General features: G+C 37.7%; 1 protein-coding gene across 1 annotated transcript in view; it reads right to left on the bottom strand.

The window, feature by feature from the left end:
* COL9A1 (collagen type IX alpha 1 chain) overlaps positions 1-13,586 on the bottom strand; it is a gene marked incomplete at its 3' end in the record, with an annotated part of 62,903 nt that extends 49,317 nt beyond the window's left edge. The window contains exons 1-3 of the mRNA XM_029285953.1: positions 13,469-13,586; positions 12,980-13,112; positions 4,256-4,652 (exon numbers count right to left, since the gene is read on the bottom strand). Of these exons, the coding sequence (XP_029141786.1) occupies positions 4,256-4,652; positions 12,980-13,112; positions 13,469-13,586 (648 nt within the window). The remainder of the gene's footprint in view (positions 1-4,255; positions 4,653-12,979; positions 13,113-13,468) is intronic.
* Between the last annotated feature and the right edge of the window lie 12,630 nt (positions 13,587-26,216).

Raw genomic sequence — 26,216 nt, forward strand, 5'->3', positions numbered from 1 at the left:
TGTTCTATTACATTCCTTCTACGTTCTCATTGCACATTACCTGCAGATTAACCAGATTTTCAATCATTGGGAACTGCTCCTGATGCCAAAAGGACTTTATTCGTGGATGCACATTTACAATCGGAGTGCTGCTTTCAACCAGCTGTCTTTTAATATCATTAAATATATTTGAAAATTCTTCTTGTTGTCAGGTATCTTCAGAAAAGAAAGCAATCACGTATATACACATCTTTGCCTCCCATGCCTAATTTGCAAGTTTCCAATTATGGGATGTAACTAATTTAACACAGATTAGTCTTGAAGATTGTAATTAACTTATTCTTCATCTTCTCCTCCTGTCAATGCATGAATGGAGAAGAATGAAGAGGGGAATCTACGCCCCTTTACTATGAGTTAGCACCTTCCTCTTACAATTTTATGCGGCATGGGACAAGTCTGCTTGCATGGAAGAGGCTCACTTCTTCTGACTTCCTTTTGAATGTATTTACACCTAACACCTAAAAGGCAGGAAACTGCAAGACAGAGTCAGCTTTCTTAGCTTGATTAATACAATACAGGCAATCCTTGACTTACATCCCTTTGTTTAGTGACCATTCAAAGTTATAACGGCACTAAAAAAAGTGACTTACAACCAGTGGTGGGATTCAAATATGTGAACAATCGGTTCTCTGTGTGGATGCTGCTTTTGGAAGTCCATTCTGGGCCTGGGCAACAAAAAATTAGCTACCGGTTCTGCTGAAGGGGTGCGAACCGGCTGAATCCCACCACTGCTTACAACCAGTTTTCACACTTATGACCAGTGGTTGGATTCAGCCAGTTCACACCACTTCGGCAGAACCGGTGGCTAATTTTTTGTTGCCCAGGCCCAGAATGGACTTCCGGAAGCGGCATCCACACAGAGAACCGGTTGTTCACATATTTGAATCCCACCACTGCTTACGACCATTGCGGCATCCCCATGGTCACATGATCAAAATTTGGGCAACTGGCATGTATATATGACAGTTGCATTGTCCCGGGGTCATGTAATCATCATTTGTAACCTTCCCAGCTGGCTTCCGACAAGCCAAGTCAATGGGGGAAGCCAGATTCATTTAACAGCTGCAGTGGTTCTCCTAACAACTGTAGCCAAAAAAAAGGTTATAAAATGGAACAAAGCTCCCTTAGCAACTGCCTTGCTTAGCAGTGGAAATGTTGGGATCAGCTGTGGTCGTAAGTCAAAGACAACCTGTATACTGACTAAACCGTGATAGGCTATTTGACAAATTCATTAGGGCAAATTCATTCAGTTGGATTAATAAGAGAAAACATTAACCATTTCATGCAGAGGCAGTCAGTGATCCTCTGCATAATGTCACTTGCAAGGGGGATAAGAAGTAACCATATGCTGGGACTATTATTAGCGCATGATATAAAATGGCAGGGCAGTTATTGATTTATTTATTGATTTACGATTAGATTTTATCCTACCTTTGTTACATTATAAGGAACTTAAGGCAGCAAGCATACCTAATACTCCTTGCTCCTCCTATTTTCTCCACAACAACAACTCTGTGAAGCTTTTGTGCCTAAGGCAGGACTGGATCTCATAGCGCCCCAGTTCCTAGGCCAGGAGACTACTACACCAAATTCCTCACCAGCCTATGAGAAACATTCATTATTATTTTAAGTCCATAAAGATCTCTGTTTTAAAGCATGATTAATCTTTCTTCTATTGATATTTCTGCAAAACAATTTATAAGAATTAGGTTTTGCATCATTTAATCCAAGTTGGGTATGTTCCCTACACTAGTAGTAGGGTTATGAATACTTCCTGATACATACAATGCAGTACCTGGCTTAACCTACTGTAAATAAAATACTCCAATAACTAAGTTAGACATATGTCCCCACACATACTTGTATGGACATATTTATGGCAACTGTTTACTGGGACACAATAATATCTCTGTCATATTCAAACCTTAAACCTATTTAAGTCAATTTTATTTCATTCTTTAAAGTAAGAGGCGGTCTGCAGTGGTTGTCCATATGTTTGTTAATGCCTTTATTTTATATCAGGGGTCCCCAACCCCCAGTCCATAGACCGGTACTGGTCCACGGCATGCCAGAAACCGGTCCGCGCAAACCAGAGAAGCCCCATCTGCGGGATGCAAGCAGCATGCAAACCCTATACCCCCTTCCAGTCTGTGAAAAACCTCTCTCCGTGGAACCAGTCCCTGGTGCCCAAAAGGTTGGGGACCTCTGTTTTATATCATTGGAATAAAGCTCAGGAAGATCTTCAGCCAACACAAAATAAGTACACATTAAAACCCAAGAATACACTAAGGCAGAAGCTTGTCCACCCCAAGAATAAAACACCCAGACACAAATTGAGCAACTTGGTATATGCAGTACAGTTCAGTAAGACATGTGCAGATCTGTACATTGGGGAAATAAAATAATTACTTCATAAACGCATGGCACAACATAGGAGAACAAACCCATCAGGATAAGATTCAGCAGTCCATCTGCATTTAAAAGAGAAAGACCACTCTTTCGAAGATAGCAAAGTCCACATTTTGGACAAAGAGGACTGCTGGTTTGAAAGAGGGGTCAAAGAGGCCATCTATGTCAAAACTGAACAGCCCTCTCTCAACAGAGGGGGAGGGATATGACATCATCTATCTCCAGTCTACAACACAGTCCTTTCAACAGTTCCAAGAAGGCTCCACAGCCATTTGCACTACTCAGGTGACCCTGATGACACAGATAAACCTCCAAGTGGCCTCAATGACTCTCTAAAAGAATGCAAATGACCAGCTGTCTGCAAGGAGTATAAATCCTTCCATTTCCCACCATCCAATCAGAGCTGAAGAAGCTTCTTGGATGAGAAGCGATACGTCTCCAAAGAAAAACCAGAAAGTCTAGTTGCCTCTTGAAAAAGCACGTTTGGGACAACCATGATCTGGATGACTGAAAACCTCCATAGACATTGGAATAAAGCTTTATTATGCTATTAGAAATAAAGCAAAGTGTTGCCTTTGCTCAAAGATATCTAAGCCTTACATGCCCTCTTTTCTGATACCATAGATGGCAGGTTCTTCACTCTTTAATTCTATCTATGAAAATGAATAAATATTCACACCAACATCTTTTTGCAGTTGAATCCATTGTTCTAATCTGGTCAATGTCTGGAGGTTCTCAATCTCTTGCCAAATGCAAGATATGTTCCAAAATAAAGTACTAGTTTTATTCTTTAAAATGCTTCATATTACTCTTAGATAAAAAGCATATATAGTCTAGATTTTGGAACCATGGTCTTCATAGGAAGGGGATCGCATCTTCCATATTAGGAAGATACAGTTTCCATTCAGACTTTTTCTGATATTCTTCAATACCAGAAATAAATTCTATAGCCATAAGCCGAGCCACATTTATTTTAACTGACAGCATAATTAATTTTAATAAGCTGCTTAACTATAATATAATTCAAAGTGATGGTTAAATTTGCAAAAGTTTTGCAGATTTTAGTTACATATCCTTGCAATGAGTTAAGATATAAATTTTCAGCGGATCCAGCTTCCTTTTTAATCTCTTCTATTAATTATCTCCTGTTTTCATCCTGTTTCCCTTCAGTAGCTATGCAGTTTGTGAAATGTTCACTTAAAACAAATGTCCAGATATTTAGTTATTGTCAAGGTTGAATTGCTAAGATGCTTGCTGATCTCTGTCACCACTCAACTTGCCATAGAAACAGGGGGGAGGGAGACCCTAGGAAAGAAACAGGATTTTCAAGAAGCCATCCACAGACCGTGAGACCCAAGGTAACAAAAACAGGTGTCTGACAGAGAAGTTAATCATTCCCATAAAAACCGAAGAGATCTGATTGGGCAACGTGAACATTTGGTGAATGGGGGTTATGAAAAGCTATTGTTAACTAACCAGATTTTTGTGCAGGAAAATTAGAGTTGGTTTTGCTTCTTCAGTGCTGGATGTGTATTCAATAAAGTTTATCTCTTATGGCACCTCAAGACCGTAGAGTTCCTTCAATATTGATTTTGCTGGCTGGACGGTTGGTTGACAGTTGTAATGAGGTTTCAGTCTTTATACCTTATTAAGTGATACTCTTTCCTTACAATGTCAAAACTATTGAACTATTTCTTAATGTTCCATTTGAAACATATTATACTGTTGGCTTCTACTACCATATACAATTTCTTTAAAAATTGAAAAAAAAACACTTTTGCTATAAAGGGAAATGTCTACAACTTACCGGAACTGAAATTTGAGGATTATTTTTCAGTTTTCCCAATGTGGTAAAGCCATCAATATTGATCTTCCCCCTTGGTTTTATGGTTAATGTTTGTATCATAGCACAGTCAATATAAAGTGTAGCAGAATTCTTTTCTATACCGACCATAACTTTATGCCACAGGGAATCAAAAAGATAAGGTAAATCCAAAAATGAAACTGTCTGGAGACTTCCATCAATTCCTTTATATGAGAATTCAAGACATTTGGCTTGCCCATTAAGCTTCAGTCCAACTTGCTCTTTTCCAGAGGAATCTAGAACTTGCCATAGGCTCCAGGATTTCCGAATTGTATTCCCCGTCATCCGAAAAGTAGTCAGAATGGAGTATTGATCAGGTAGTCCTTGAGGATACAAGGATCTATTTAAAAATACAAATAAAACAGGCTGCTTATTAAGTTGGCTTAACATAGGGGTAGATTATCATTTCAGAGAAAGAGAAGGGAAAAAAATTAAGAAGCTGCTATCTAAAGGCAACACTAACAAACAGATTCATCTGAATCTGAACCAATAATTCCACTTTACTGTCAGAGAGAGATGCAGTAGTATTAGCTTACTCTATGGAAGAATTAAATCAAGACAAGGCCTGAAGCTCATGACCTTTTACCCATTACAATGGATGAGTCCAAAACTACCATCCAAGAGTGCTAATCGGATTGCTGAAATGAAGTTATCCTGCGTTCTGTATTATTTTCCCTTGTAAAGTTGTAGTTTGGATTAAATATTATACTATTAAAACAGATTTTTTTTCTAGCAGTACCAGATTCTTCAGATTTGCTATAGTCAAAGTCTGCATTCCAACACTATTCACTATCTGAACATCTGTCTTTCCTGTTTTTCTTTGATAGCCTTTGCATTGCTAAATTTCTCACTTGGGGAATTGGCTTCTTCCATGTTTGTGTGCCTATATACTTTCTTCCAGCTTCAAAAAGCATCTCAAGACATTTTTAATTAATTAAGAAAAGAGGACAACTTTTCTGTTACGTGTCAGGGGCTACCAATCATTGCCGGAGTATGTGATTAATTCATCTTGACTGGTTGTGAAGTATTGAGGTTAGTTTCAGTGATAGATTATTGGGCTGAAAGCAGTGAATAAATCTTATCCTCCACCCCTACATGCAGTATTGCCCCTCTGATCTCTCTCATTAGGTTTGTAGTTTTGTACAAAATCTGAGATGATTAACAAGTTTTATTATAAAGAAACCTTAATCCATTTCTCCTCCGGGTCTGATATATGTGTTATTTTTTTTCCCCTGTGGTGTCTTTATAAATGCTGTAAGTCATGAGTATATAAGTCCTCACAAACTGAGAAATCAGGTTTATTGTTTCCAAAACAGCATTTGTTTCTGAACACAACCTTGTTCTAGCAGACTTTTGTAAGAAAATATGTGGAAGAATTGAGCACATAGATACTGTAGGTAGACATTAGTTCTCAAAGAAAACCTGCTTGTGTTCCCAGCTCCTACAAATGTAAAACATCTTAGGTGCATACTTTTTAAATATTATTTAAAATATGCTATCCAACTTAGCACAGATGCAATTGATTTTATTTGCAAAATGCAGTACAAAGTGGTCCTAGCTAGAGTCTATAAGTTCTTCATTCTGGTCCCCTGATCCCAGTGGGCTCCTTGCATATAAACAGAATAGCTGGCTAGTCATTTTTTAACTACTTAATTTATTAGGCTTATACTTGGCCTGTTCTTCAGGATCTCAAGTAACTTACACAGGGATCTCCATTAATTTCATTTCACCTTGATACAACAAAGCCTATGAAGCACATTGGACTAGAAAAAGGTGAATTCCAAATCACATGTTGCACTTTTGTAGTGGATTTAAAGCTGGTTCAATACCTTAATCATTATACACCATGCTACAGAAGCAAAGTAATAAGAGTTCTTTCTTGTAATCACTACAAATATATTTCAGACTCTAGCTGTGCTTTCTATGAGTTTCAAACTAGCCAACTGTGGTTATTGACCTAAAAGTACCTTTTAGGTACTTCACTTCCTCAGAATGCAAAATAGTTGAGTCAGCATTACAGTTTGATTGAAAATTCTAGGGGTAATTGTAATGATGTCTGGATCATCTCTTCATCCCAAGCACAGAGATCAACAGGACCACTAGATAAAATTACACTTCAAACAAGCTTTAAAACCTTTAATTTCGGTGGTGATTGTGATCGACTTGCAAAAGGTATATGAGCTTATACACAAAAGTGCAAAAGGGCTTTCTTCTACATAGACACAAAATGTTTCAAATTCAAAATCTTTCACAAGCTGTTTGGTCTTGAAACAAGGGATCTGAATTCAAACCAGGGTGTTTCACTTTAAAACATGTGGAATTTTAAACGTTTTACACACTGCTACACACTGCTACTTCCTTTGATATTGCCTCCATATCGTCTGTATCTATTTATGTATTCTCTTGTATACCTGTTATACAAATATATATACATACATATACACCCAAATATATATTGTGGTTACTTTTCTTTCACTACACATACCTATGCACACATAAACACATCCTTGCTCATCTATGCTATATCTACTTTCTTTTCTCCTTCTTTACTTCCATAAATCAATTGAATAAACAAAGAAGTATTCACATCTCTATCCATCAGTCCATAAGAATCTCTTCATAAAACTCTTTCAGCATAGCATTGTGTTAGATGAGCATTTCAAATTTTGGACAATTGAAAGCCAGATTGATAGTGAGGCTTTTTCCTCTCTCTTATGCATTGGTAGTGTCAATCTAATATTAATCTGCATACCAGATTAACATTCAATTATTTTGCCTCACGTATCATGGCTGAAGTCCAAACCTTGGATTCATGTACTGAAATAATGGTTTTAGAAGCCCTTAGTTTGACTGGAAAACTGTATGGTACCTCTTTCAGGCTATATGAATTTATATTATGCCCAGTCCTTGCTGGAAAATATACCAGCCATAGGAAGATTATTTATTTATTGAGGGAAAAGGAAAATGGATGAAACAAAACAGATAAACTTCTGCTTTTTATTAGTTTCCAAGGTTTCCTTGGAGATATTCAAATTGGAAGCAGTGAGTAATAACCAAAAAATTATTTATTCTGAAATGAATCTTGCCAATGCCAACAAATACTGAATATACATGTTGGCATTTATTAGCCTACTCTTGATGCAGCATTTGTAACATATTTTATTTTATTTATTGGAATATTTCATAACAAATAAGCTAAGGCAGATGAAATAACATTAATTAACTGTAAGCTTCCACAAAGACAGAACAGACTATTTAATAAACACTACAAAAAACATCCTCATTCTAGTCCTGATATTTTTAGTATCCTCTAAATTCTCCCCAGTTATTCCTTGAAATTATCTCTATGTATGCTCACTATGTATATAATATTACAAAGGAAACAATGATAAAAAAAATAAGTGGTGTTACTTAGAAGACAAAAGCAAACTACTCAGAAGTAGAGAAACAAGTGGAACTTTATTTCAGTATTTTAATTAAAGTCATTTTAAAAACTGGACCCAGTAATTCTTCAGCACATTTCCATCACTAGACTATATAAGTCCTTGAGCAAAAATAAATCGCTGATTGCATATAATGCTGCCAAGACATCAGTGAGGCATACTCAAGTATAAAATGCTGCACCCATATACATTGTCAGCAGAGAAGAAAATTGCAACCAAGTTTAAAAGATTGGTAAGTAGAAGAGATTTGTTTTAAAACATTAAGCATTGCTTTTCTACCTTACAGAAAAATCTACTAATTGAGTATCTCATATAGAACTGCTCTTGTGGCATCACCCCTATTCTTGTTTTAATGTTTTATTCTGTATTCCCATTTTCATGGTGTTGTAAGCTCCCCATAGTTACTCAACAATGAGACAGGTGGCATATAAATTTAATTAATTGACTAAATAAATTTCAATAGATAGAATTCATCTATTCCTTTGCAACTAAGCTCTTTTTGGGGGGGGGGGAAGATTGCAAACAGTCCATTAGAACGTTTACTGTTTGATATACAACTTGTGTACTCCCATTTTTTATGTTAAATCAAAGGCTTTACAACCTTACAAGACTGCCACAGAATTTCATTATTAATATTTTAGCTTTTGGTAGAATACAGTGTTTCTAATAGAGCTTTTAATGAGAACGATTATGAAAAGAGCAAACAAGCATTCCACTAATAACAAAAGCCTGAAAAAATGAGAGAATTTGCAATAAAGAAAAAAGACTTTACATTTTTCAGTTAATATTTACAACTGTATCTCAGCCTTTTCCTTCTTAAAGATAGCAGTCTGTTCAAACAAAAGAAATCATTTTTAAAATGTTTGTTTGGGGGTAGGCAGTATACCTTGAATACTCCCCCACACCCCAATCATTGAAGGTTTTTAAGAAGAGACTGGACAGCCACTGGTCTGGAATGGTATAGGGTCTCCTGCTCAAGCAGGGGGCTGGACTAGAAGATCTCTAGGGTCTCTTCCAACTCTGTTATTCTGTTAAATCTGTTTTAATATAAGTAAGCCTTCAAATAATTGTGGGACTCTACATATCCAGTCCGATTTTAAAATGTAGCTTTTATTTGCACCTATTATTGTTTGTGAGTGGAATAAATGTGCAAAGCTGTTTGAAAAAATGCTACTATATAAAGGAAATTTTCTATCAGTAATTAATAAAGCTGAACTGGAAATAGCCTGGATTTAAGTTGCCTGTGAGAAGCTATAAAGATGCATTCTTATTTTTCCCTTCAATTTCTGGTGATAAATTCTGATATGAGGGATTTGGGCAAAATACTTGATAATTGAATTCACTCTTATCTACACAACAGTTTCCCCCTAAGCCTACCTCCAAATTAATTTTACATTAACATTTTTCTCACAAGGCAAAATTCAACACAGAGCAATTCTTATGTTATTATGCTGCAAAGAAACACATGGAAAACAATAAAATAAAATCTATTGTTGGAAACACACAGGAGGAAAAATAGGGAACTGGAAACTGAGGGAGGGGGGGAAACACCACAGATTCTGAAATAAAGCCTGTAAGAGATTAATTCACATTTGGGTGCAACTGACAGAGGATTGCTACGCTCCTACTTTTGTTAGTAGCATTTTTAATCTTAGGGATTAACCCCTAATTCGAACTACTTTTGCAATTCCTCGAGGACCTGGCGAGGGGAAATTTGTTAGGATTTTTTAAACAATAGCAACAGTCGTACTAAAGAATAATCATCTCTGTTTAGGGTTTACAACAACAAGAATGAAAACCACCACAACAGTAAAAAGGAGTCAGTTGTAAATCGCACAAATGCAAGGAGAGGGAAATGTCGATCTACCGAAGCCCGTTACAGCAACACAATAACTGAGCATCTTTCAGCACCAGTTTTGGTGAACAGCACCGCTGATCTTCCACAGCCGCTAGATGGCGGTAGGTCCAAGACATACATTTTAAGAAAATACAGAGCCCTTTCAACCATATCCAGACAAATTATAGAAAAACTCACACATTCCCCACATAATAGCTGGCCGCTGTTGTGTCCCAGACTAATATTAAAAATAATTACATGCTTCATGTAAAAATAAATGATAGCGCAGTGTGGTGAGGGATAAACAGCTTTATTAGCCGGATTCGGGAGCCAATATATTATTCACATTCAGGTTAGGCGATCTGAACAAAATATGTTATAAACTTATTTGATATCTCTTCTGCAATTCATTCATGGGTCGAACACCCCCCCCTTTTAATTTAACTCTTAGAATGATAGTCCTGATGCCCCACTAAGCCAGATTTCATGAGCTCTTGACAGCTAACACGGGATTGTGATTGCTGGGTAAATACTTCAAAGGCTTAAATGGTTTTACTCTGCAGAACAGAAAGGTGTTTTATCAGAATATAGCCTTTCTCATTTAATGCTGTCCAATATCCTTGCTTAATGTTCTTCATTTTAAATTCCAAAATAAATGAAAAGTTGGGCAATGGAAAGTTTGACGCAGTTATGCGTCATAAAAACTAAGGAAAATAGCACTGGGCTAAATTTGAGGAGAGTTTTCTCATTCCTGTTATATATTTCCAATGGATACTTGCAAAAAGGTTACGGAAATATGAAGTATATATATTTAGACCTGAATATAAATATCAATGAATACAAACGAAGACATATTCATTAAAAAAAAGTGATGATAGAACTATAGGGTAGTGTTTATAATAATAATAATAATAATAATAATAATAATAATAATAATAATAATAATAATAATAATAATAATAATAATAATAATAATAATAATAATAATAATAACACAACTTGAACACCATTGGCATTGACAAATTCACCATTAGTCAATTGCAAAAGGCGGCCTTACTAGGAACTGCTTCCATCCTGTGACGATATCTGTAATACCATCAAACATCCACATTTGCCTATCCCAGGTCCTGGGTAAGGACTCGATAGGTAGACAAAATGCCAAATCCAGTCTGAACATCTGGCTGACTGTGCGATGATCCATAATAATAATAATAATTAATAATAATAATAATAATAATAATAATAATAGTAATAAAGTTGGAAGGGTCCTTGGAGGTCATCTAGTCCAACCCGCTGCTAAGGCAGGATACTCTATACCATTTCAGATAAATGGCTGTCCAGACTCTTCTTAAAAAATTCCAGTGTGGACCAGTACTGGGCCATGGCATGCCAGCAACCAGGCTGCACAAACAAGAAAAGCCCCATCCATAGGATGCAGGCAACAAAAAAAACACGCTTCCTCCGGTCCACGGAAAAACCTCTCTCCACGGAACCGGTCCCTGGTGCCCAAAAGGTAGGAGACCTCTGTTCTAGTCCAATCCCCTGCTCAGGCAGGAAACCCTATACCATTTCAGACAAATGGTTGTCCAATCTCTTCTTTAAAACTTCCAGTGTTGCAGAATTCAGAACTTGTGGAGGCAGATTGTTCCACTGATTAATTGTTCTAACTATCAGAAAATTTCTCCTTAGTTCTAGGTTGCTTCTCTCCTTTGATTAGTTTCCATCCATTGCTTCTTGTCCTGCCTTCAGGCCCTTTGGAAAATAGCTTGACTCCCTCTTCTTTGTGGCAGCCCCTGAGATATTGGAACACTGCTATCATGTCACCCCTTGTTTGCCTAGGTCTTTTTCTCCCTATTCACTGAAGATGTGAAGGGTATATGAGAACCATCACACTAACTCTGCTCTCCCACTTTCACCATTCTCATAACCTTTAGTTAGTATATATCAGGAATGTAAAACTAGTGAGGAACGTTCTTTATACTTGTTCAGAGAAGTTCAGAGAAGAACAACCAAGATGATTAAAGGCCTGGAGACTAAAACATGAAAAACGCCTGCAGGACTTGGGTTTGGCTAGTCTGAAGAAAAGAAGAAACAGGGGAGACATGATAGCAATATTCCAGTATTTGAGGGGCTGCCACAAAGAAAAGGGCATCAAACTATTCTCCAAAGCACCAGAGGGCAGGACAAAGAAACAATGGTTGGAAACTGACCAAACAGAGAAGCAACCTGGAATGAAGGAGAAACTTCCTAACAGTTAGGACAATTAACAAGTGGAACAGCTTGCCTTCAGAAATCGTGGGTGCTTCATCACTGGAGATTTTTAAGAAGAGACTAGACAGTCACTTGTCTGAAATAGTATAGGTTCTCCTGCTTGAGCAGGGGGCTAGACTAGAAGACCTCCAAGATCCCTTCCAATTCTATTCTATTCTATTCTATTCTACCTCACTAACTCTACAATAACTGTACAGTACATTTGCTGGGATCTTCTACATCCTAGTACAATTTCTGGATGAATCTCCAGTTCAGCTCATTTTAGTCTTTGACTCCATTACTCATTTCTAACTTTAATCCTTTCCAGTTTTCCCTGCCGTGTCTCATTTCTCCCTGCTTTACTTACTGTTCTGCAATTACGTTAAAGAGCTTACACCTGATATCGGAGTAGGTGTTCCCTATCTCTTCCGTTCCCCTTATAATTATTTCTAGGCTTTCTATCTATTTCCACACCAAGCAGAGGCTCCTTAACTATAGACCTCTTACTGAATGTCTTTGTCTTCTTATATTAATATATTCTTTCCTATAAAGTTTGTCTCTGCCTCACCAGCAGTCTTAAGTTTGGATCTGCATTTTCTTCCTTGTTCTTCCTTATGTGTGGAATGTCTCCCAAAGGCTCCATTCTCTCTCCTTCTCCCTCTCCCTCTCCCTCTCTCTCTCTCCCACTCACCCACCTCTTCAGTGAAACCTTTAGTTTATCAATTGTGGGCTCCCCACTCAATTAGTACTCCTAAATTTTCCAGCACTATAATTGTACAGAAGGATATCAAATGCAGCTATTATTCCTCAACGTGGGAAGGGTAATTCGTTTTTACTTATTTTTTATTTATTTATATTCCGCCTTTATTGTTTTTACAAATAACTCAAGGTGGCGAACATATCCAACACAGTTTCGTTTGGCCCACAGCAACAACCCTGTGAGGTAAGTTGGTCTGAGAGAGAGAGTGACTGGCCCAAGATCGCCCAGCTGGCTTTCATGGCTAAGGCAGGACTAGAACTCATGGTCTCTGGCTTTCTAGCCCACACAATTTGCTTCTTTTAAAAATGGCTGCTCAGTCAAATAAACAGACAGTCTTAATAGAAAAATAATAAGGAAAAGCAAAAAAAAAAAATTACCTAGTAGAAATCCTGAAGTCTGCTTTGGTACCTAATTTGTAAGCAACTTGTAAAGATGTGGAGCCCTCCAGACGTTGGATAATGCCTCTGGAAGCAGCGTCATCAAGCTGGAATTGTGAAATTAAGTCATAACCTAAAGTAAGGAATATAAATATTTGAGAAAAATATTTGATTTTTAACTACGAAATGATGTAGTTAAATCTTTTTTCCCTGCTATTTTTTTTCTTCTGATATGTATTTTCTGATTAATTCAACTTTGCTGCTATTCAAAATTCAATTTCAGATAGTTAAGTTTCTTAGTAGTTCACATTAGAAATATAAAGGTGTGTCACCTTGAAAATAATATATGATGGCATAATTAAATAATATATAAAGCAGCTTCTTTCAGACACATTCACTTCACAGAACAAAAATAAGTGGTCCTTAAAAAAATGTTCCATATCAGTTTATATGACGGAAGTTATAATGTAATAACTTGTGTTTACTTGCCTGGTAGATCATCCTGGCCAATCTTGGTTCTTGGGCAGAGGTCCATCCTCATGTTGGAACTGAATGTTATTGGAAACCCTGCAGTGAGATTAGACATGCTGCAGTTATCTCTGTCCATTTTGCTGTTGAATGGTCTATGACAGGGGTAGGCAACCTTGGCTTTTTATGACTTGTGGACTTCAACTCTCAGAATTCCTAAGCCAGCATGGCAGGTTCAGAAATTCTGGGTATTGAAGTCCACGAGTCATAAAAGAGCCAAGGTTGCCTACCCCTGGTCTATGACCTGGAGCAATCTCCTTAGAGGGAACTCCAGAAAAAGAAACAGTTTATTTATTTAGGAACATGTATAAAAACTTAAAGTACAAACAAGGTCACACTTTGTACAGCTAAAATCAAAAGAAGCCACATTCATGAAGTCAAATGATGCTACAGATGAGATAAACATATATTGGAGAAAGCGGTGGAGAATCTCAGTTCTTTCCTGGCTATTTCTGAAGATCCTCTATCTTTCCTAAGATACAGATCTGTACTGCAGAGTTATTTGTGGCTTGGATAACTTTAAAAAGTTTCTACCTAGATAGTTAGTGAAGTTCATACCTCCACTAAAATCAAAATAAGCAAATGCCAACTCTGCTTTTGAAAAACCTATCAAAGTTTTGGCGGTCTTCCCTTTTCCTTTCACATTTCAGATATTTTGTTCTAACTCTTTCTTTCCCCGTGTTTGATTATACAACATGCTCAGTAACAGGAGGCCAAGTGTGGGAAACCTAACTGAAGGTTTCTTGGAAGAACAAACAGTCATTTCACTCTCTCTAAAGCACCACTGTGTGTATGTGGAAAGGGGAAAAAAATCAGCCTATTTAGTGTACCAACCTCACCCGTCCTAATAAAAAAAACGAAAAGGAAAACTAAACATTGGTTCCAGTTAAGCTGTAGAATTCAACCTATGCACTGTTTTAAGTCAAGTTGGAAGATGCCTCTGGAGGCTGGAAGAAAGAGTTACAGTTTGAAAGGAGATTTTTTTTTCCTGACCGCAAAAAGCATGTTGTCTATTCCAAGAAATTTTCTTATAGTTGGTTGATCCCATTATATTTCTAGGATGACCTTCTCAGATTTAGTGCTCTCCAATACAACCATCTGTATCTCAGCCAGCATTATGAGTTAGATGGAAATTCGGGGAAATGTAGTACCAACACCTCTGGCAGTAATAAATTTAGGAAGGCTGTCCTAGAAAGGCAAATGATCATTCTTTGCAATTTTTTGCAAGTCTGACCACTTTTGCTTGGATGGTGCTTGGATTTGTGTATGAATGGGTGGGTGCATATCTGTGTGTATATATAACAACTTCTACAAAGTATTGATGTTCATATTTTTAGTCCTTATATTAATCTTTCCAACTCAATTCCATTCATATCCTCTCCAAATTGTTCCAATATAATCTTTAATCATATCTATTCTTAGATCTTTCATTTCAAAAATGTAATATATTTCTGTTCTTTTTTTAATGTAGTAATAAAACAGAAAAATGTGTCACCATGGAGAGATTGACAGGAAAGTTAGCCAGCAGATTCTATGTTTCCCCAAATTCTACTTTGGGGGGTTTTTTTCCTCATCCATTGTACGAGAAGAATAACTTTGCCCTGTAGCAAATAAATCTACAGTTGTCTCTTACATATACCCGAATACAGTAGAACCATTTTGATTACCAAACATTTAGTTAGTGTAATGAAGAAGTTTCTCACTTATTTGCCCTTGAACAGTAACCGATGTCAAAATCTCCAGAAAGCAACTCACGGACAAGAGAAATTGATACTGCCTGCAAGAAGAAGAAAAAAAAATCTTAAAGATAAAGGTAGACTGCCTAATAATCTCATACATTTTCATTTCAGAGTCATGAATATACAGTATTCTGTGTAACTTAAATACATAATTCCATGATATTTATTTATGTATGAAAATTTATTTCACCACCCAACTCACTCTTGGTGACCCCCCCCAATGGCTTACAAAGATAAAAACCTAATATAAAAATAATTTAAAAAGCAATACCTCCCCCCCCACACACACACACACCAACCTCCATAAACCTTCCTTAATACAATAAGCAAGCAATTCTTCTTAAAATGTTTCAGATCTACCACATTTCATGTCCCCATACAACAAAACGTTTGCAGCGGAGTCATTCTCTCAAGCATCCTTTCTTACACACACATTATTGCCATAGGGAAATAAAAGCAATAATACAGAGTGCAGCTTTCATAGACTGCTTTGAATACAGCCCATTGAAGTGTCTCCATTTTTAGAGAGTGATTCTTTTAGAAATACATTTGATTGCTTACCAGCTATTCTTCATGTTTCTACCTTCTTGAGAACAGGACTAGACTAGAGAATTATTTTGGATTTTGTTCCCATTAAAGAAAGGTTCAAGGTGCCCCAGAGTCTCTTTGCCCTCTGCAGGGCATCTGTGGAGGAATGGATGTCACACCTCTGAGACTGTTTTAATAATCCTGAGGAAATGTAGAGGTGGGCACTAGGCAAGCTTACGTGTCCTATATTAGAAGGGAGGGTGAGAAGATTTTGGCTGGGTCATACAAAGAGGAAAGAAGCAGTGGAGGGGTGGGGTGGATTTCAGAAGAAAATTTGGGCTAGCAATACTACCTAGCAAGTGACGGAAGAAAACTAAAGGGAGGAACTAAAAGGAGAACATGAAGGGTCTAATGCCTGGAACTCACCCAATAAAGCTTATGTATATTTTGGCACATCTACGATTCAGGGTAAATTTAAACCCTTGAGAAAAAAGGAACTTTTCATTTTCACTGACTCTCAGATGAGGCAGCCACTCCTGCAGTACAGGAATTTTGCAGAACAGAACCAGGCAATTTATACAGGATTCATAGCTGAGGTCAGAATCTCACCAGATAACAACACAGATAACCTAATTCAGTTTTCTATCTATGGCTGGTTAATAAATCTGCTACCCCTGTCTTTAGGTTACCTACGTTTTAAGAATACATAATCGTGCCTGCAGACATTTTTCTGTAGCTGGAAAAAGCAATAATTCTTTATCCGGAGAATTAGATACTGCTCAGGTGGATAGAAATAATCTTTAAAAAGCAGTTAGGTCAATATTACTTTGTATGATGTTCATGAGCACTAGATAAAATAGGTTGGAAGTGAAACTGGTACACTGAGCAGTGGCTAGTCACATATGTTGAAGGACCCAGTAAAGGGAAGTACTCAAAGATTTGTTTATCCAACCATTCGTTTAGTGACTGTTCAAAGTTACAATGGCACTGAAAAAAGTAATTTATGACCATTTTTCTCACTTATGACCACTGCAGCATCCCCATGGTCATGTGACCAAAATTAGATGCTTGACAACTAGTTCATATTTATGGTGTCTATGAAGTCACCAAGGGTCTAGCTCAGGGGTAGGCAACCTTGGCTCTTTTATGACTCGTGGACTTCAGAATTCTGGGAGTTGAAGTCCACGAGTCATAAAAGAGCCAAGGTTGCCTACCCCTGGTCTAGTTTGATCCAAAAGTCATTTTGAAATCTTTTCATGATGTCCTTCAGATGTACCTGTCTTTGAGACAACAATCCTGGGATCCTTTTCCCTGGATTTATGATAGGACCAGCCTTGAAATGAAAGCGTGAATGGGCAAAGTTTATTTAATTGATTACCCTTGTATTTCTATTCTGAAGGAGAAGTGATGACTGTATTGTCAGTTTCAGATTTTAAAAGGGGTGTGTGCATATTTGAAAAAGTGGGGGGGGACACCGTTTCCTCCAGTGATTCAGGAATGTCCCAACATTTTTGAGACAGCCCCAAGAAGGGTGGGAGAGTGGAAGCAGAGGTAAGAAATAAAGTTATGTCTTGCTGAAAATTTGCTCTTGAATATAGCAAGGAACTTTCAATAGAAACATCAAGGTATTATAAGCCATTATAAACCACCCTGCAATCCCCAAGATACATGAAGAGGTAGATTCCTGTTAATATTTATCCACAATGCAGTCATGTGATTGGAGCAAGCATACCCTGGTTCTTGTGCTCTGCTAAAAAGATAAAACATCAGACATCACATTTAGAAAAGGGATCTTTGGAGTAAAGGCAGTATAAACCTACCTGGCATAATGTCCCCTTTTTCTTCAGTAATGGTATGTGAGTGCCTAAGAAAAAGAAACTAGAGTTTTCTGAAGAGGCTAGAATTACACGCTGGTATTTTGAAAAGCCCAGTTTCCATCTTAATGGTTTGGCTTGAGCCACAGTATTACTCTTGGCTGTACTTTCTCTGCAATAAGAAAGAGATCTCAATCGGCTTTTTACAGATGGATTTCTAAGAATCCTAAGGCTGGAAGGCACCTAATGGTTTTTGGATCCAGCCCCTTGGTCCATGTAGAAATCTAAATTAAAGCACCTCTGACAGATAGCTGGCTAGTCTCTGCTTGAACGCAGCCTGCAAATGGGAGTCTACCGCCTCTTTGGGTAATGGGTTCCACTGCTGAATGACTCTTAAATATTTTATGCCATTATGTTGGCATCTCTACCTTCTTGTAATTTAAGCCCATTATTCTGTTTACTGTGCTCTAGAACAAGGAGAACACATCTTGTCTTTCTTCCACAGGGTATCCTTTTAGTACTTTCAGGAGTGCTATAGTATACTTCCCTGATCTCAGCTGCTCCAAGCTCTTTGCATAGCAATCGCAATAGCACTTAGACTTAGATACAACTTCATAGTCCTTTAAAGCAACTTCTAAGTGGTTTCCAGAGTCAGAATATTGCCCCCCCCCAACAACCTAGGTCCTCATTTTACCCACTTCAGAAGGACAGAAGGCTGAGTCAACCTTAGGATTCTGATAAAGTGGATAGGGTGCTCTTATGAGCTTGTGCCATCAGTAGTCTCAATCTGACTCCATCCTTGCGCCTCTGGGTATCTGGGGGAAGTTTTAAGAGCTGAGTCCAAGAGATTATTAATGCCATTCAGACAGAAGACACTGTTTCAGCTGCCTTTAAAGAGGCACTGGATTATCCCTGTGTGAACCCAGCTATATTGGATAAAAATTGTACAGTCTCCAACCTCCCACCTCCACCTCCCCTGAGAAAGTGGAATCCGTCCAGCTCCAGAGCACCATAGAAGACATAGATTGTCTGGTGGAGTTGATGGCTTTCAGGATGACATATGTCAGGACCTGGATCTGGGAAATGGATCATTCTTGGTCCTATTTAACCTTTCATCAACATTTGATATCAGTGACCACGGTGTTCTTCAGTTACAATTGGAAATTGGAACCATTTTTACAAGGGCTCCACTCCTTTCTAAGCAGGTAGCTCCTGACATGATACAGTCACCACCCCCTCCTCCTTGGGGTTTCACAGGGATGCATTTACTCATCTGAGCTGCTTAACAGCTATATGAAACCATTGAGAGAGATAATCCATCAGTTTGGGGTGAAGCTACACGTTGCCATCCTGGGATGAGCCATAGATGCAATGAAGGACCTTGATGCAATGTCTGGAAACCAGACATTGGTTTGGATGAGACAAAACAAACTAAGATTGAGTTGTTGTTTGTCTAGAGATCAGTTGGTTCTCTTTCTGCTGTGGTGCTATTCTAAATGGGGTGGGTCTTCTTGGATTCTTGTCCCCCTGGAACTTGTGTCCCCTTGAACTGATAGCTAATCATAGGCAAGGGGAGGTCATAGCCAGGAGGCCCCTCACCCTCCTTTAGTAGGTGTGCTCATTGCAACACCACCTAGAGTAAGAAAATCTAGCAATGACAAGACATGTGCGCATCACTACCTGTGTTGCTTACTGCAGTGTGTTGTACCCAGATCTATGTTTGATGAATAGTTGGAACCAAATAAAACAATCCATGTATTTACAGATGAGGGTTATTATTGACAAGCATCATCCATATTGCAGGCATTACACCGACTACCAATAGGCATTCAGGTACAATTCAGAGTATTGGCTGTGATGTTGTTCCTAGGTACATGGCACAGGACCTTCTCCAGGCAGAATTCGCCCACCCAACCTGCTCAGCCTAGATGGAGATGCTGCAGGTTCCCAACCAAAAGGAAAGCTATTGGGTATTGGACATCATGTTGGTGACAGACTCCAATTCTATGAGATAACTTCCCCCATAGGTAAGACCAGCTCTGGCTTTGTTTTAAAAATCATGAAAATGGTATCATTCTGGACTTTTGAATGTTGATGTTACCTTTAACATATAGTGTTATATCTTTGGTTCTTTAGGCATTGAATGAGGCAGTGTTGAAACAGCAACAAGTTTATTAACTCAGAACAGAAGCAGCCCTAAAGGCTGCTGCACAGCTATTTATACAGTTAGCCTCTAGGTGGCAACCAATAGCTTTAAAGTAACAGTTTCCCACCCCAAACCTCATTATCAGCTTGGAGACAGCCAGTCTGGCTTTCAGTAACAGCAACTGTTAAACAATACAGCAATGTAGGTCAGATATTAAGTAAGTGATTTAAAACAGTTGTAGTCAATACATTACATATAGGTTTTTGATCCCTTATTATAGCTTAACTATTTTTTTAATTTATTATTAAACTTTTATGCTGCTCACCTCGCCAAGGCGACTGTGATTTTAATTGTTCTCCTGTATCTTTTTATTGTTATGAAAAGGAGCCTTCTGAACCTAGGAGTATATAAATGAGAGAAATGAATAAATAAAAATGCTCACTATAGTGGTGCGGTTAATGATCAAGAAGTCTCTGATGTTGCAGAAAGAGAGTGTGAAAAGGGGCAAATAGTGGACGGCAGGATCCTTCTCTACTGCCCAATTGTCTCTCATTGCAGGCCAACAAATTCTTGGGAATAAAACACCATAAAACCCCCTCCCCCCCCAAACCACAAAGCTTCTTCTATTAACTTCAGGAAGAGTATAATTCTGTGGAAGCATCTCTTTTTTGTGCCAATTCTATTTTTATTTCACAGCAGATCGCAAATTCTATTACCCTTATTTATAGTAAGTGTCAGCAGTTAGTAGCTTGCGGGCTGAATATAGATTTTTTTTTAATAAGATTGCCATCTGGTTTCCCCCATTCCTTCTTACACTTTCCACTCTATTTAAAACAACTCAGAAGAAGGAAAAGATGACGTAGGAGGGCAATCAGGAAATCTCTTCAGTGTGCACTTTAGCTTGCTGTGATACAACTCACCACCCATTGTTGCCCAAAGAATATACCCTCATTTTGCTTCCTTTCAAACAGATGTTTGAACTGTGGATTTTGTAGGGTTTTTTCCCCCCAATTCTAAAACATGCATAAAGTCATGATCATGTCTTTCTAGTGACCATACATAGCACCACAGGGGAAAAAATGTATTTTAATTTAAAAATGGATCTGTCAAACATTTCCATAGCAATGGGCCCTTGGCTCTGACCCATTTTTCTCTTCACTTCTCAAGTAAAGACCAAGGGAAGGTACTGAGAACAAGATAAGTTATATGCACATAAGTTATATGCACACAAACATATAAATTACATAGCTACTTAGTTCCACGGGAAATTCATCCTGGCTTTAATTCTAATTTCACCCTTTCAGAATTGCTGATTTTCTCTCATTTACGCTACCTCCAGTGGTGTCTTCTCATGCAGTGTATTTCTTCCTTTATTGTTCTCTCTGGCAATACTTTTTATGTATATGTGTGCTGACTTTAATATATATAAAATATTGGAATCTTCCTCTGTTTCTAGAATAGGAATTCACCTTTTATTTAGGTATTAAACTGTTTGAACAATTTTCCAATATTTGTTCTTGTTGTTGTCACTATGACTTCCTCAGCCTGATTTTGATTTGTTTATTTACTGACCCTATAAATAACTTAGAGGCAGATTATATTTTTAAACCCCCTCCACTCTTCTCCCCATACACCCCAAGACCTGCTGTGCTGCCTCATCATGGCAGGGGGGGGGTGTGTTCTTAGGAGGAATAAGTGAAGAATGAGATCATGTGTATATATTCACAGTAGAGTCACCCAAGGCATTGAAGGTCATCCCAGCTTCCCAACTAAAGCGAGTAGGTACTGTACCTACATCGGGCAGAAGTGATGTAGGAAGAAGTTGGAGGAAGGTGATCACTTTAGTGACAATAGCAAAGGCATGAATTAATACTGCAGAGGAGAAGACAATGATAAAGTCCTATATTTATATGAAGAAAATCACAAGGATAGAAAATATGAAATGATTGCTGGTATAGTGCTAGACATTGGACCGCTCAGGTCAGATGGCATTAAATATGCTAATAAGGAAGAGCTAAGGCTCTTTTGGAACATTAATAATGATTATGTCACATCTAGATTAAAGCCCTTGGGATATCTAGTTGCTGCCATCGAGAAAAGAAAATCCAAAGCTACAAAGACAGAATTACAATGGGAATGTGGAACATAAGAAGCATGAACATGGGAAAGCTCAAACACAATGAAAAATGAAATGAAACAACTGCAAATCAACATCTTAGGCAGGAACAACTCCACAAACAAAAGACTCCAGAGGGTATAAAATCCTACTCCCCACATGTGCTCAGTCCTTTTTCTCTCCTCTTTCCTGCCAGAACCATCTTTCTGTCTGGCTCTTCAATAAACTGCAACCTTCTTTCTAAAGCAGTCGCATGTTGTTTATCCCTGGCTTGGATGAATCACGATGAAGACTTTTCCTTCAACAAAAGGGTTTCACAGACACCATGTGGGGAGCCACTTATACCTACACAATTCTATCATTAGCTAAGGGGTGGATGGAGAGTGCCTTTCAGCTGCATTAATATCATTAAACGATATGTTTTAATGGCCAATATTACTTATGCTGCTACCTTTTCAATTGATTGTTCAATCTGTTTTTAAAATAGAAAAGAAAAAGGGAAGTAAATGAAAATGACTATGTCCCATTTTGTTCCTAAAATCGTTGCCTAGAGTCAATCCTACTGCCAATTTTTGGTTAATTATAACAAGGATAAAGTGTGTTTTGTGTCTGGGGGTTTATCCGAGTTATTTTTTTATTAAAACCCATAATCTGGGTAAAAGATTCTGAATCAGAAATTAAAGGAAGAGCAATTTAAACTAGTAATCTAGTAGAAGTACAAATGAGAGTTTTCTCAGCAAACAGAAGCAATAAAATCCTGGAATGTTTGAAGGTTGGAAGCCTGTCTGAAAAGAACATGCTTAAAGATCAGCCGTAAATAATCATTTGGGAAATGTTTTGGGATGCCTGTATTTTTTCTAAGTGCTACAGCCAATTATGCCTAAAAGAAGGAAAACCCAAAGCAACTCATCACTGCCAAATATGATACCTTTTGCAGTATTGGTATTATATACCTTTGATAAATACTGTCCACATTCTGAGCCACATGAAGTTCCCCAGTGTCTCCAGCATCAGGTCTCCTTACAACACTCAATGGCCCTGTTGAAAGTTTCAAGGGAAAAATAAACCATGACTAGTATGAAATGCCAGAGTAGACCTAGATGCCAGAGGATCAACAAACTGTAAATCTTCTTTTTAAAGAGGTAAAATATTGCTAACCTAGAACTGCCACCATTTCTATAATCAGTCTATAATCAACTGAGTCATTCCTTCTCCTTCAGTGTTTCTTCATATCATCAAACTTAGTCATTCAAAAAAGTAACACGTGATTCAGATGGAAAAGAGAAATAAAGCTGAGTAGCATGAGTGTGCCAATAACAATCTACTCCATCATTCTGGACAACTTACTCCAGCATTTTCAGTTATGGAATAAAGAGCAAAAAAGAAAGAATAAACATGTGTGGCACATCACAGCAAATATAGTTGGCTTATAACAACGTCTGCCAACAACTGCTCTTGTTCTCAGTGGACGTTCTGTAATACTTGCATAATTACATCGCACAAGTGCCAAAAAAGATAATCTAGGCAAGCTTCTGCTGTTACATCATCCCCTGAGAATCTTTTCAGAAACAGAGCACAATAAAACCTTATGGCTACAGTACTGAAAAATGATTCCCACAAAATCAATCTTAAAAATACTTCAGGAAATAAATCGGTGGGAAATATTTTTTCCCCGAATTAGTTCGCTTTTGTCGTGTTATTGGAAATATAAGAGATCAAAATGAAAACATAATTAAGTGATTTGTTAAAGGAGGCCATTTCTATCAAGGAAATGGTTTCATTTTCTTATTTTTGTTTTAGTTTTAACATTGAATACATCACCTATGACTCCACCGGAATAATGCAGAGGATGCATTCAATCATTTTGAAAGAGTAATCTGTCAGGATATAATTGGTGATGGATTATGCCAGAGAAATGAGGTCATTCTATGGGTGGTGAATAAGCAGGCGTTTGTCCCAGGTCTTGTTCTTAATTGAAAGAAGTTGGAGATTTCAATCAGATCACAGTTACTAATTATAGTAAAGTGTTTTGTGTAAGGGGAAAAAACAACATATACACCTTCCATCCTAACAACAGTCCTGCTGTATTTATTTTTCATTGCTTAAAGTAAAGATCTCTTGCAATACATAAATGAGCCAGAATTTCATATCTTGGTCACCTCTGACATGCATATACTGTATTAGTGTTAAGTTATTTATTTTTCTACCTGCCTTTCCTGATAACACATGCAAATGCTAAACATGGATAAAAATGAACTGGCAATTTCAGGATTTACTCACTGAAAAGGTTTGTTTATGGAAAGAAGGGAACCCACATGTAATTTTAGAAGGTAGAGATGACAATTACTATTTTGGAATTGCTGCAAAGAGGATGGAAAATCACTTCTTTAGATATCTTCCTTTTTTGCTACCTTTTACTTTTCTTTTGTATTTTCTTTCTTTTCCTACATTTTCTTTTATGTTTCTGTAGTTTATTTAAAATCTATGTAAAATCTTCTTATAATAAAAATTACTTGCCAAAAAAATATGAATGAATGACTGAATCTACCAGTCTTCTACCAGGTGATCAATGAAGATGGCCAATAAATCCTCATGTAGGGGGTCTAGGACCACTCACCGCTGCCACTTTGCCGCTGCCAGCTCCCGATGACCATCGCTATGAAGGAAGGCTCTTCCCATTGAAATGTCCAGCCTGAAACAATAATTCCCGCTTAACCCGCTTTTTCCCATTGGGAGTGAGTCACCCTGTTACTATCCTTGCCTGCCTCTTTCCCTACCCAGGAACCATCAGGGTCCAGCACAGCACACTGAAGGAGAAGTTCTTCTCCCCAAGTCCAGACATGACTGGCATCTTGCCAGCTCGGATGCGGATAAAAGTCCCCAACTCATAATTGTGTGTGTGTGTGTGTGTGTGTGTGTTCTAAAGATATACGGCTATAAGTTTCAAAACTTAAAGTCTTATACATCTGATATTTTATGTTAAACCACACCCAGAATTTCTAGATGACCAAAACAAACCTTGCTTCAGTAAAACCTTTAATCCACGGAAATTAGTCTTTTCTAGTGGGAAGAGAAAAATTATTGTACAATAACATGATCTGCTGGTAAACTCCTCTTAAAAACTCAGAAGCCAGATTGAAAATATCATTTGTCAGTTTTATCCATAAATGAGGTAAATTATATGTGTTTATTATTTTGATATTGTTAGCCAACAAGGTGGGAGAAGGATTAAGAGTTCACTGTGTTTTCCAATCCCAATTATATACACAGAATACATACTTATACTAATTGTATTAGCTTTTCAAAACAGGTTAAACTTGTTAATCTAATATAAATTAAAGGCATGGTGTCCTGCAGGTGTTTTGAGTACATAAATGCATCCAAGAACAAGTCTTTGAATCTCAGCGCAATTAAATGATACTTTTGTCAAACCCTGAAAATATTAAATTCAGGAAATTCTGAGTCAGAGATCAGAAATAGATTAACACAACATTATGCAGTTAGGAACAATGAGACAGAAGAATGAAAGAAGGCTTCCAACAAAATCAAGTAAAGAATGTGTGATGCTCAAAAGGCCAAACTCCAGTACTTAATATATTTTCCATTTAAATTGTTTCTGCCAAAAGCCAAAAACATGTGACACCTCATTGTTAAATGTACATTTAAAATGTTTTCGTTTCACGTTGCAACCAGAGGCCATATGTATGTCTGAGGGAGGTATTGAGAGACATCCTACTTTTACCCTGATACTCTTTGGAGGCCTTGATAGTGGCACGTATCAGACAAATCACAGAGAATCTAAATTATCCTTGCAAAAACACTGCTGGGGATCAAAGGATTTCTCCTTTCACTGGTTCAATCACGTATCTTTTCTTTTATCCCAGCTAACTTCCAAACTTTCTCAAGTTTAGTATTTCTGTAATATATTATATCTTTATCACATATTTTTCATATCATCTGTTCTAGATATTACCCAAAATAGATTGGTACTGCCTGGAATACATTGTAGGTCCTGTCTCTTTTGTCTTGTTTTTGTTTTGCTTTAGTAGAGGTTGCTGGCTCATTAAATGGGTAAATGATAATTGGGTAATACTTTTTTGTCTCTAATCCTTGCATCTGTATTACTACAAAATATTTATTGAAGCCTTTGTAGGTTATTCTACTTCATACCTTCGAGACCGCCTCCTGCCACAGATTACCTCCCACCGACCTGTACGCTCCCACAGAGTGGGTCTCCTCAGGGTGCCGTCAGCCAGACAGTGCCGGCTGGCGACCCCAAGGGGGAGGGCCTTCTCTGTGGGAGCTCCCACCCTCTGGAACGAACTGCCCCCAGAGATCAGGGTGATCCCTGATCTCCCTTCCTTCC

Source organism: Protobothrops mucrosquamatus, unplaced genomic scaffold, assembly GCF_001527695.2.
Source record: "Protobothrops mucrosquamatus isolate PMUCROS unplaced genomic scaffold, P.Mucros_1.0 scaffold2596, whole genome shotgun sequence".
In the NCBI taxonomy this organism is placed as follows: Eukaryota; Metazoa; Chordata; class Lepidosauria; order Squamata; family Viperidae; genus Protobothrops; species Protobothrops mucrosquamatus.